The sequence below is a fragment of the Lupinus angustifolius genome, chromosome LG04, assembly GCF_001865875.1.
Source record: "Lupinus angustifolius cultivar Tanjil chromosome LG04, LupAngTanjil_v1.0, whole genome shotgun sequence".
Lineage (NCBI taxonomy): Eukaryota > Viridiplantae > Streptophyta > Magnoliopsida > Fabales > Fabaceae > Lupinus > Lupinus angustifolius.
In genome coordinates, this window is record NC_032012.1 from 21,146,418 (window position 1) to 21,160,521 (window position 14,104).

Sequence of the window (14,104 nt, forward strand, 5' to 3'; positions counted from 1 at the left end):
TTTCCACTTATGAATCTGAAAAGGTTATCTGAAACAAGTTTTGGTAGTGATAAAGTAATAGCAGGGTGGTTAGAAACTAAGAATTTTATTGCAGTAATGACATTATACCCTCATCTATTCATTTTGTGCTTACTTTAGGCCAAATCTACCAAGATTGCAATTTTTATTTTTATTTTGGTATACTTAGTGTACTTAGGTAAATATGAAAGAAAAATTCTAAATAACATTATTCTTGTATCCATATTATTCAGGAAAGTCTAATCAAATATGATTACTTTAGTATATAATGTTTTAACCTGCATTAAGTTATGAGAGCATTGATATTGTCTAACTGGTTTCTTAGAAGAATAGGTTTATCAAACTAAAACTCTTGTGAAAATTTCTCTGTCTAATGCCTTAAGAATAGAAAGTTGAAAATCTGTCATTGCTTTAATCATTGAGTGACATTGTGGCGTGCATTCTACAATTACCAAAATAAAAAAGTGAAAACTGAAAAGAACCTTGTTTTGGAAAAGTGCTTTATTTTCCTTCCTCAATCAACACTTTTTGCTTACATCCTTTACTCAAAGTATCTTATATTACCAAAATACAATTTTGTCCATTGAAAAGAAATCAGAAATAAGGTGCACATAGAAACTATGAAGCATGCATACATGGAGCATTATCCATAAGGTCCCATACTGACCAATGTAGAAACTTTATTGAAATTTGAACACTTTACTCTAAGGAAGTGAAAAGCTCATACAAAGATACACTCATGCATAGAAAATGCAGAAGCTGCATGTGCCTTGTACTATATTCCCTCATGACTAAAAAAGCTATATAGGTTTGGAAGGTAGTAAATAACTCAAATGGAAATAAACATAAAATCTCCCAAATTTTAGTTACATCCTTTGAAATGCTAATAATCTAAGTGTTGATTTGAAGTGACAACATAAGTTAACTCCAGCAGTTTCTCAGCTCCATTTTGCTAGCACTTTATAAGCATCCAAAGTTGTGAACCAGCGGCTGCATCTTAGACAGCCGTGCTTCTCGATGAAATGAAACATGTTCTTAAGGAACATTCATAACTTGAATTGACTGCAACATATCTGAGACAGCAATGACAAGGTCACCTGATTTGATCAAATTTCTGGCCTTAAGCAATGCAAAGGTTTTATTGAGATTGGTCTCCATATCATCTGAGAAGCTCAGACGGAACGGTATTAGTCCCCACTGGAGGTTCAGACGTCTACGGACAGATGGGGTGGTAGTAAAAGCAAAGATCGGGCAGTCAGGACGGCACCGTGATAAGAGAGATGCCATGTGTCCAGTCTTTGTGTAAACAAAAATCGCATCCACCCCCAAACTATTGGCTGCCAAAATTAGAACTCAAATCAGGATATGTCACTGAACAACAAAATAAGCATAGCTGAAGCAAAGTTTGAACGTAGAATGAAACTTAGATAACGAGTGAAGGTCTGTTGGCTATGCTTTGGTAATTAGTGTTTCCATTATGAAACTATGAACTGAGAAATCATCAACAAATAATGTCAAGAATACAGAAAAGCTCTTATTAGTTATTGTAAAGAAACTAACTAGAAGACAACAATGCTGAAATTTATTAAAGACTTCCGACACAAAAGTTTCTTGAAACACAAATATTCCTAAAGCATCTTTCATGGTTTTATGCTAATTGCCACAGGGGTTTTCATGGAGTGGGTTGGGACAGGTTTGAACTTGGACTCAATCTGGCTATGGCCCAATAATGTGAATTAAAGTTAGGGTATATAATATCAATATATTATCATGTTGTGCAAGTCATTAATTGAAATAATGAAGCATTGATATCTATAGCTACTTGTAAAAGTACAAGTCTTAAAATAATGTATAATTGAGGGCTGAGTTGGGGTGACTTGAAGTATGACTTGAACCCAACTCAAAACACATAAGTCTAATTATAGGACCGAAGCCATCACGATTAGCTTCGGGAAAAGACAGATAAGTAGGATGGGTCAGATCTTGAACATGCCCATTCAAACACATCAATTGAAAAACATACAATAGTCCTACTAAAAAAATTATCTTTTTGATACTGGTATACAGTATATGCTGATGCTATTAATCAAATATGTAATAGAGTAAATCACAGAAAAGGTAAGAACAAAAATAAGGAAAAATAAACCAAGCAAGAAGAATGTCATGAATTTAGGACAAGTTACCCATCTGTGCAGCTGAATTGCAGATCTCTTCAGATATTTTTTCTGAAAAAGAAGACCCAACTGATGAGAGTGCCATAGCTTCATAGCGCTTCTGTTCCCTCCACCACCTCTCAATTCTCAAACTGACACTCCTTAAAACAGTTAAGGCCTTGTCAGGGAACTGGCCCATGGCTGACTCGCCAGAAAGCATCAAAGCATCAGCTCGTTGCCTGACTGCTTCAGAAACATCGGCTACTTCAGCTCTTGTAGGCGTAGGGTACTCGATCATGGATTCAAGTAGCTGAGAGGCAACAATTACAGGCTTATTCATCTGCCTGCAAACTTGAACAATTCTCTGTTGGGCAGCTGGAACCTGTTCCAAAGGTATCTGAGCACCCAAGTCTCCTCGTGCCACCATAGCTCCATCTGACGCTTGAATGATCTCCTCCAAGTTCTTTAATGAGTCGATACTTTCTATCTTTGCAATGACAGAAATATCACTGCATTCGGAATGACGAGTTTAGCATATTCCGAAAATGTAATAAAGCCAACATTGATGACAGCCGAACACATAAAATGCAATCCTAAGTAAAATAGTCCATAATGAAGCCCCTTGGCTATTTAATGGAGAGGCACTAGGGGACGGGTCAGGGCCTTCTGGCTGTTTAATGGAGCACCCTTCAGTCAGGTGAATGTCTCTAGCTAGCACTCTTTTGGTTCAGGCAAGGTGCTAGCCTTTCGTGCCTTGCTGAAATTCTTACGGCATTCAAGGCAAAAGGAATGGCTAAGGCTGAGGCGAGGCCCCTTCAATCAAGGTGCATATTTATAGCACCTTTCTAGTTCAGATGACTTGTTCTGCTCTAGCACCTTGCTGAAACTATTGTTAGTCAAAGTCAAAAAGCCTAGCTAACTCAACAGCAAGGTCTGCAGCATAATGGTCAAGCCTTAAAGAGGTGTTAACACAAATGTAGATTCTGCTATTTTCTTTTATTCTATTCTAATAGTTCATAAGCCTTCATCTCATTGACTACATGCTGCCGTTAATTACATCACAGAAAGGTAATATCTTATTCTAATTGTGACAAATATTTGTTTCTATCCAAGTTTCTCACAAGTTCTTTAATCTCCCAACTAATCTACTAGATCTCTTCTCTAGCTGAACAATGATAGAGCCTTTGACCTAGGGTTGGAGGAGGACCAAAAAATCATGGGCTCTATCAAACGACTGTGCATAAAAGGACAGTAAATACTCGACATGTTTGATCCTGAAATCCACATAAAAGGACAGTAAATAATCAATAGGATTGAGCAATAAAATCCACATCCAGGGTTTCTCAATCCACTGAGTTGTGGTGCATAGCTGTATTTTTATAATTAAAAAAAACAAAAAAGGAGAAGAAAGGAGAAAAATATAACAGAATACAGTCACTTAGTCATCCAAAGATAAAAAGAAAAATGTGAGACGGGAATGAGACGCATACCAAATGGGGTAACTAATATAGGTGCTACTCGTAAATAGTGAGATACTATTTGTACTAAGATAATAATACATTTAAATAATAACAAAAGAAGCTCTCAATACATACCTATCTTGAGATCGTGCAGCAATATAGCTTTTAAGATGCTTAATAACTTCATCAGACTTGACAAATGAAATGGCGATGAAATCAACACCCTCAGCAATACCAAAATCAATGTCTAACCAATCCTGGATATATAATATCAGGCTGAGAATCAGATAAATGAAAAATAACATTATTCATAATTGATAGTTTTCTGTCTCAACTTTCAAGGAATTTTCGCATTACCAATCTGAAATCCAACATGAATGGTTAAAAGCAAAATACCCCAATAACATGCATTATAATGAGACTATAGAATTCACAGTAGATCCCTGATGGGCCATGGTAAATAATTTCTCACTTATTCCCTATCTTAACTCTCCCATGAACACTATATCATATACAAAAACCATGGAACTGTGGCACCAAATCTTGGACATGCTCAGTTAGCAAATCCATGACCAAGGTAATAAAATAAGGACTTGAATATGAGCCTTGTTGTAGTCCTAGTTGTAGGAAAATCTTTTGTGACCCCACCATATATTTGCACACCAGCATAAGTAAAATAGTGCAGACAAATGGCCTTCTTATGAGGATGTTATTGGTAAATTGTATAAGTTGTTAGACAAAGAACTTGTTGTACTAATTCATGTTCGCATTTCAATTAAATACAAAAGGACACAAATTGTAGGTAGTTAACCAAAATTAATGTTATTCACTACTAAAAAAACTGCACAAAACAAACAATCATGGTGGTGCAAAGGAAGTGTTCAGAAGAAGAGTAAAATTAAAGTATTGAACTCGTTAAAGTTTTGAAAACTGGGAAAGTACAGGTGGCTAAGAATGAAGGAAGTTCACTGGGTTAAAGTGAAAGCTTTTGTAGCGTTATCAATCTTTAGGCACATAAATTGGGAAAAGCTAATGTATATAAAAACTTCCCAAGGGAGGAAGTGAAAGGAAAGCAAAGATTCAGATCAAGTGAATTTCATTAAGAATGAAGATGGAGTTTTTTTGGTAACAGAACAAGATATGAATAAAAGATCGAGGAGTTATTTCTACTAGCTACTCAATCAAGAACATCAAACAATATTAGACTACATTACAACACAAGAGAATATCAAAATGAAACTTTTTATTTACATAATTCAATAATTTGAGGCAAAAGAAGCAATAAATATTAAAGAGTATGGACCATGTTAACGTAGTTGCACAAGATAATATACCTACAAAAGTTGGGAAAATATTACAAATTTGTTCATTGAGATGATTATGTCTAAAAAGTGTCAGATGAGTGGAGAATGTACACTTAGATAACTATTTACAAGTGAGACATACAAATTTGTGCAAACAACAGAATAAGTCACACTACAAAACTGTGAGAAAGAGTACAAGAAAGTAGAGCTTAGAGGTCAACCATGGAGGGTATATACATATTGCCCTGCCCGATAGAAAGATATAGAAGGGGGAAAATCACACATGGTGTTCATTGATCTAGAAAAATCATATGATAAGATGTCACAAGATATCATGTGAAAGGTCAAGAGAGTGAAGGATTTTGCATCGCATGCATGACCGCTGTAAAGGATATGCATGATAGGGCAACAACTAGCTAGTAAAATCGTGGAGAAGTTCCACAAGAAAAACCATGGCGATGTATAAAAAAATCCAACATAGTACAACAGGTTTGCCCAAGTGTCAACTTTGATTCAGTTCCATGATCCATGATACCTAAACATACAACTTGATGGAATAGAGAAACACCTTAGTTATAGTTTCTATTTGTGATAGCTTATCAAACATAAAAGAGTGATTTATTGAACAATTATAAGATCAGCGATCTACCAAAATATGTCCTGTTTTGTTTTATCCTTAAAATACACCAAACATAGAGCAGAACTTATGTATATGTTCTATTCTGTCTTGTTCCAACATGTCTACCGACCACTATCTATAGCATTAGCAAGCTTCGGTTCTTTGTTTAAGGGCAAAGCCCATCACAAAGATAGAGTTCACACTGATTGAAATCAATTTTTTACTGTTAACATTAAACTGATGTAAATAAGTAAAAAATGGTAAAATGCTAAAGAATTGCCAAACTAATGTAAATAAGTAAAAAACGGCAAAATGCTAAAGAGTTGCCAACCTTTGAAGAAATTGTAGGGAGCATGGCATTCCTTTCTCGAACAAGACTGCCGTTCCTCCAGAATGTCAGATTGGCTCTTGGCAACAAGAGTCCAGGATCAGTACAACGACACTTGACATCTGGACCAATTTTTTCGATCACCTCAAACCTAACCATTCCTCCATCCACTAAAAGATCATCTCCCACTTTCACATCTGGAAGATTAGATCTCAGTACAAATCAATTAAAATCAGTTAGCAAATAAAAAAAGGACACACATATAGCTCACGAGAAATAGACATGCTTCATTAGACTATTCAGAAAGATTAACCTTCAGCAAAACCGTCATAATTCACGATGATGGTGTGCTCAGGAAGAGTTGAATCAAAAGCTCTAACACTGAAAGTCCAGACTTCGCCGTCCTGCAAGAGAACATAATAGTAATTCATCATCTGAAGTATAGATCCAAAACCAGCTATCAGTTTTAGCTAAAACTGTCTAAGTTGTGTCATACACCACATTAACTAATAATGAGTAAATTTCAAAATATACCAATCATTCAGCAACATTAAAACAACAGTTCATTAACTTTTCTGGCAAATAGAGAAAACACATTGTAGTAAGTAGTAATGGGCATACAAGTTACTAACTTTGCAACTTATCAGCTAAATTTGAACTTATTATATAAATTTTAGTTAATACTGTAAAATAGCCAGAAAAAAACTTCCTTAAAGTCTACAAAAACCAATCGAAGAGATGAAAAATGCAGTAAGAAGAATAAGCAGCAAAAGGTTTTCTTTAAAGGGTATCCCCACGGGCTGCGGACAATGTTGTGAGCCCACTACAGCAATTAGGAACTCATCCCAACAATTGGTTTATGACAAATGCTAACCATATCCTCATAACACTGGTTGTTGAAATCTTTATTATAATAATAAGTTTGATTTGTTTTTTATTGGGAAGTACAACTTTTGAACTTCCTATAGGCAAATGCTAACCAAAATCAAAGATAGAAAGTTTGTATTGGAGAATGATGTACTTAACATAGGCAAAAAAAAACCATTGGATTCGTCCTCTAAATTATTTTCTATTTTCAAGTTAGACCTATAAATTTATCTTGTTTCAAATAGATCCTCCAAATTACTTTTTGCTTCAAATTGGTCCTACAATTTGTTTCCCTGTTAGATTTATAGCCCAAATTCCCTTCTTCTAATGGTACACTTTCATAAAACTAATAAAGGGATTTCTTAAATCTTTATACTCAGAACAGACCCACACCAAAACTGTAAAATTTAGTTGTGAACAGAGAGATTTATGAAGATGCATGACCAAATTGAAAACAATATCTTTTAATTATTAAACCAAAAAGAAGAAAGAGTAATAGGATATAGTAATAGTATATTATTAGAGAATAAAGAATCTCCTCGTCGTGGTGAATTATCTTCTCCTGCATCTTATTTTTTTAGTTTCTAGAAATATTTTTCCAGAAAATGATTAAATAGAACACATGATTTGTGATTTTAATGGGCGGATGAGATAACTTATCTCCGATATTTTATTCTGATATTATTAATACCTCAGCTTTTGCAGAAGAAGCACCACCAAGATCACCCATATGAATCTCACTCCCTTCAGTATCCATCATAATAGCCACAGCATACCCTTTTTCATGGTTAAGCCTACGCACTCTTTCAATCACAATCTGATGCCATTCCCTTGTTCCATGACACATATTAATCCTAGCCACATTCATTCCCCCAACAGCCAAAGCTTCAAGCTCTTCAAACCCACACGTTGCTGGTCCAATGGTGCAAACAAGCTTGGTCCTCCTCGTACTCCTGAACCCATTTTCCTTAAGCTCTGTCTCTGTCACTGCATCAACATCGATTGAGGTTAGGTCATGGGATATGGGTAGGCCTGGTCTTGCTCCGTTGGTTTCGGAGATTGAGAGTTGGGAGTTGAGGGAGGTGTGAGGGATGGTGCGGTGGAAGGAAAGTTTGGAACTTTGGAAGTGGGTGTGGGTTTTGGTGTGGGTGGTGAAAGGAGTGAGTGGTGGGGCGGTGAAGAGGTGGAGGGACATGGTGGTTGTGGTAGCGGTGGCGGAAAAGAGAGAGATTTGAAATGTGTAGTGAGGTTTAATGTTGTTGAGATGGAGAAAAAGGGTGTAAAGTGTGTTTTACATCGATGTTGTCGCCCCCGTGTTATTGTCCCTACCAAAACAGATGTCTAGTTGGGACCGGATCCGGTGTACAAGAATTTGCTCTACCAAAACAAAACTTTTAAATCATGCCACAAATCAATATTTAGTTTTTTAATTGATATAATTATTTTTCATTATTTTGAGATATAGTTTAAGTCATTATTAGGACATAATATATCATTGTCCTTCTGGTTAATATAGAAATTTACATTTTAGTGGTTAAACTTAAAAGCATTAACAAACGTTGAGGGATTGGTTGATCTAGTGATATAAAGTCTTATTAGATTCTTAATATGACCAAATGATCAATAATTCGATTCTTGAGAAAAAAATACTTGTTGGAAGAGCTGGACAAGCACCTTAAAATGAATTAATTCCTCATTCAAAAAGGTGGAGGATACTCTTAATAGTATTAAAAAGATATGAATGATGTCTCAAATTATATACCACACCAAAATAAAAATAGGAATAATAATGAATATAATTTTTTTAATTAGAATGATATGTTTCCATTTTCATTGGTACAGAATATAATTTGATATATATGATTTAAAAAGTGAATACTGTATAGTTCATTGTTGTTGATTCTATTCCCTTAATCCTTCTCCATTCGATCAATCAAAATTAATAAGAATTCTAAAATTTAGGCGGGTCTCAAATAGTATTAGTTGGACTATAAATTAATTGATTTTGAAATGTATCTAAATTTTGGGTAGAAAAAAAGTGGTAGATTGGATTTATATTTGAATTTCAATGACAATCATAGAAAGTAATAATATATTGGAAGTTTTGGAGGGTTGAGATGGAATACAAGATTTATTCATTCTCTCTCCTTTAAGTTTGGAGATAATATATTTGGGCTAAGAAGAAGAACAAAATTTCCTTTACTCTAGAACAAAATTTCATTTACTATCTGGGGTAATAAAATTAGGGGTAAGCAAGACTTGGCTTGACTTGTAGACCCATTTTAACTTGATGACTTCAGAATAAGTTTGATCTATCCAAATAAATAAAAAAGACAAACTCGATTAAAAGGAATAGACCTATCGTAAAAAAAGGACGAGTTCATGTCTATGTCCGGGTCACCCGACCCGTCCCTTATAATTATATATCAAGAATAGTTGACTAAATATCTATAATACTCATTATGTTCAGCCCACATAACTCAAATTCCTACAAGCTCACACAACATATTCACACCATTTATTATAGGATCTTTATTCCTTACCTTTTTTTTCATTTTTAATTCTCCATACCATTTTTTGTACTTTGTGTGAACTCCAATTCACTTAATAGCTAGTTATTGTATTCATTTTTTGTGAACTTTTGAGTACTAGCATGTTGTCATTTCAGTTCTCATGTGTTTTTTGTCATTTACAAGAACACTTCAGCTTATGTTGACACTTGACAGTTTAAATTATTCTGAAATTTTCAATGTCTTCTATAATTTTCAGTCACGTGATTGTGATAGTTTTTAGTTTAAAGAGTGCAATTTATGAGTTGTAGTTTAAATAATGACGTATGTGGGATCTTAATTTTAGTTGAGTTTATATACATATTGTGATAATTTTGATTGTACATGCTTAAAGATTTGTTTTGTCATTTTCCAACTCGGACCCGTCATTATCTTGACCCATCTTATTTTGGACATGTCCCTCACGTGTCCCATCTTAATCAGGGACAAGTTCGGGTTCAATATTTGACCCGGTCAATATTTAGGGATGAGTGAGGGACATGCTTAACTTGTCCCAACCTGTTCCACGATCCCCCTAAATAAAATATCATTTTATCATATTATACTGCATTTTCTATTTTTATTTATTCAAATATATTATAAAGTAAGAAGAAAAATATGATAAATAAGAACGAAGTTGCAACTAAGAGGGGGGTGAATTAGTTGACTTAAAAATTATGGCCACTTTTTTTGCAAAATCAAGACTTAACGTACAGCGGAAAATATATGCAGAAAAATAATCAAGATAAAATGAAAGAGATAAGGGAGAAGAGAATACACAGTGATTTTTATACTGGTTCACCTTCTAGTCCACCGAAGGCTACGTCTAGTACTCTTGCAGCACAAGAGATTTCTTCACTAAGAATTATGAGTTGTAATTACAATATCTCACCCCGAGATTTCTATGTACCTTACAACCTTTCTAAGTGATTCTAATCCCCTTTCTTTTCACACCCCGTGAAAGAAAGTATTCTGCAACAATATTGAAGAATGTACAACAATGACAAATTGCTTTTACAAGTATGAAAGTAGTATAACTTGCAATTCAATCAACTCTTTATGTATACCAAGTAATAATGCTATTTGGAAAACTTTGAAACACTTCTAAGCAACTTCAGAAAAATGACTTTGAAAGTTTGAGTGTAAGTTGCAAAGAATATAAAGAAATAACTTTAGAATAAGTTTTAAGAGTTTTTGAAAATTGTATAAGAGTTGTGTGTTGTTGTGTGCAGAGTTGCGTGTTGTTGTATGTTTGTGTTGTGTGAGTTAGAGCCTTTATATAGACTTTCCAAACATCCATGGTGCCTTTCTGAAAGTGTAGGAGTTGTTTGAAGTGAAGAGATTTCGTTTGGAGTGAAAACATTTCATTTTGAAATCTGATGCAACAATTCTCAGTAATCGATTACTGACAGTGGGTAATCGATTACCCAAACTCTCTGTCCACTGTTCTTTTAAAAAAAGAATTAGAGTAATCGATTACACCATTTGGGTAATCGGTCACTCAACTTTTTCAAAACTGGTAATCTGTTACTCAAAGGCAGTAATGGATTACTCTGAACAGTTTTAAGTTGGATAACTCTTTTCTCACACACGTAACTTGTTACTTAGATGAAGTAACCCGTTACACACTATTTTTGAAAATTGTTTTAAGTATTTTTAAAGTGTTTCAACTTTCTTTAAAAAATAGTTTGAGCATTACTACTTTGTATATTTAAGAGTTTTAGGATAGAAGTACATATAGAGACTTAATCTATTTGTCTTGAAGCTTTAATCTTTTTTATCTTCATAAGTATTCTTCATTTTCTTCTTTTTGATGATGTTGGTGTCTTCATCAAAACCTTGCTAAGGTCAGGAACAAAGATCTTCTTCACAATCTCCCCATTTTTGATAATGACAAACCAATATCTTCTTGACAATGTAGTTTTCTGAATTTTCTGAGAGTAGCATACTTTGTGATATATTTTGACTTGTCTTGAGTATGCTCCCCCTATCTTGTACACTCCCCATTTCATTTGGAGTTAAGTGTCTGGAATAAAGTTTGACAAAAAATACACTCTCATAACTTTTCTTTCCCTTTTGACTTCATCAAAAAGTAGAAAAGCCAAGAGTTCAACATAAGATATATAGCATACATGATGTATAGTACAATAGATATAAAAATTAATATAGTGCATATCATAATAGCATAATATCAGAGCATAAAATCAAATATTGTTCAACCATAAAACATATCATAGCATAGTAGTAGATATTCAAAGCATACAAATATTACAGACATAAAAAAAATGTTCAGAAGTATGCACCGATATAAACATAAAAACCTAGATACACTCTAAGACTCAGGCTTAGAACTATTTTCATCAACGTCCATACTACTTAGCTTAAAAGAGAGATGATGGAGTTCAAACTAGATCTGTTGGTTTTCAGTATCAAAGGCATCCATCCGGCTTGAGATGTAGCCTCGAAGAGAAACCAACTCGTCCATTACAATCTGATTGGTAGGCATATCAACATATGAGGAAGATTGAGCATGAAACTCAAAAGGTTGTGGTGCAGGTGGGTTAGGTTCTGTTTGATCAGTAGGTGCAGGTTGTCTATCAGATCGATGCCTATAAGAGCGATGATCACGAAGATCAATGGAGAAACCCATTTTGTGGACAACTTCTACATCAATCTTGCTTTCGCGAAGATTCAGAGGTACCTTGGTTTCACCATTAGTAGACACACCGAAATGTTCAAGAATGTATTTTATGAAGATAGCATAAGGAAAAGGATTTTGTGTTCCTCGAACGTTCCACATTTGTCGCATTATCATCTGGGTCCAATTGATCTTGATGTTAAATTTCATAGCATACATTAATTGGAACTCTATGTCACTTATTTGAGAATGATTTGAAAATTTTGGTAAGATGACATAACTCAGCAAATAATGAAGCAAACGATCTTCAAGTTTGAGATGTTCAGTAGAGAGGATATCTCGATTTTTAACAGCTTCACCAAAGCATTGCTGTTTATGCATTTCAATTTCCTCTTTAGAAATTCTACACATAGAATAGTAGAATTCCTTACGATCATAGTTCTCTCATTCACACTGAAGACAGAAACCAACAATGCTACCTTTAGTGGGTATTTTATAGCACAATGAACTAAAAGTTTTATCATCTAAGACAATCTCTTTTCCTTTCATATAGGAAGTGAGACGATTTTCCCGAAAGTTCATGTTGCAGTAAAATACTCGAACAAGTTCGAGATATATGTCGTTAGTTTCACAGCAAAAGTCAAAAAGGTTTTGTTGCCGCAAAAGATAAGAAAATAGAAAATCTTCAAATCCAAAATTCTTTACATTACCGTATTTTTGGAGTAAAAATGGTGCGACCATGGAAGTGCTCCTCGAATATCTTGCGTTGCTCATCACTAGCAAGAAGCCTTGTCAAATCTAGAGGGTTAGACTCCAAAGATGTTGTTCCTTGACTCCTTTGAGATGTATTGGTGCGTTGTTTCTTTGATCTAGAAGAAGAAGCCATGAATTTGGGATTTTGAAATTTTAGGTTTTTGGGTTTTGGAGATTTGAGGTTTTTTGATTCAAGCCACTTAATCATGAAAATGATTGGTTAGAAGTGTTTAGAATCGAAAATGTGATAGGAATGGACACAAAAATCTCCCAAAACGGTTTAGAAATGATGATTTTAGAGTGAGAGAGAGGTATGCACGAGTGAGAGAGTAGGAGGAAGAAGATGAAGTCTGAAAAAGTGCAGAAAATCCTATTTATACGCATAGAGTATTCAATTACGCTACTTTGAGTAATCGGTTACTCAAATTTAAATTTTAAAAAAATTTCAGACAGCAACTCAGAGTAATCAATTACTCATTTTGAGTGATCAGTTAGTGACCCCAAAAAAATTTATTTTAAGCAAACTGATGCGCCGAAAATGATTTTTAGCCCAAAAATTGAAGTTTTTGAACATAAATAAATATATTTAAGATCAAGTAGGCATGAGAGAAACATAATGAAACAAACATATAATCATATAAGCATGTTAAAACAGATAAGCTTCATCAAGAATGCCTAATTCAAGTCTGATTTTGTAAAAAGGTTCTTTTACCAAGAGCTTAGTGAAAATATCTGCAAGTTGGTTATGAGTATTAACAAATTCTACAGATACATCTTTCTTTTGAACATGGTCCCTTAGGAAGTGATGCCTTATATCTATGTGCTTGGTTCTAGAATGCATAATATGATTCTTTGTGAGGTTTATAGCACTATATTATCACATTTCAGCGGAGTGCAGCCTAAGTCTAAGCTATAATCTCGTAATTGTTGCTTAAGCCACAACACTTGGGCACAACAACTACCTGCTGCTATATATTCAGCCTCAGCAATGCTTAGCGCAACACATGCTTGTTTTTGGCAAGACCAAGAGGCTAAAGCATTGCCTAAAATGTGACAAGTACCACTTGTACTTTTCCTTTCGGATTTACATCCGGCAAAATCTGNNNTTGGATACCACAGTCCAACTTCAGTTGTACCTTTAAGATATTTCATAATTCTCTTAACAACAACTATGTGTGATTCTTTTGGTTTAGATTGATAACGTGCACACAAACATACACTAAACATGATATCAGGTCTACTGGCAGTCAAATATAAAAGAGATCCAATCATACCTCGATACTTTGATATTTCAATACATTTTCCACTTTCATCGGTATCAATGTATGTGCTAGATCCCATAAGAGTAGCTATTGGCTTGCATTCATCCATATCAAATCTTTTCAGCAAATCCCTACGATACTTGGATTGACTTA

General features: G+C 34.4%; 1 protein-coding gene across 2 annotated transcripts; it reads right to left on the reverse strand.

The window, feature by feature from the left end:
• Window positions 667-8,075, reverse strand: LOC109346173 (pyruvate kinase isozyme A, chloroplastic-like). Of its 2 annotated transcripts, XM_019585587.1 has the most exons (7): window positions 7,441-8,075; window positions 6,196-6,286; window positions 5,886-6,079; window positions 3,767-3,888; window positions 2,202-2,680; window positions 1,022-1,355; window positions 667-985 (listed from the first exon to the last, which is right to left on the reverse strand). In XM_019585587.1, the coding sequence occupies exons 1-6, from the start codon at window positions 7,942-7,944 to the stop codon at window positions 1,054-1,056; spliced, it is 1,692 nt and encodes a 563-aa protein (XP_019441132.1). In that variant the 5' UTR covers window positions 7,945-8,075; the 3' UTR covers window positions 667-985; window positions 1,022-1,053. The 2 variants fall into 2 exon arrangements, with proteins under 2 accessions (XP_019441132.1, XP_019441131.1); XM_019585586.1 differs by having other exon boundaries at window positions 667-1,355.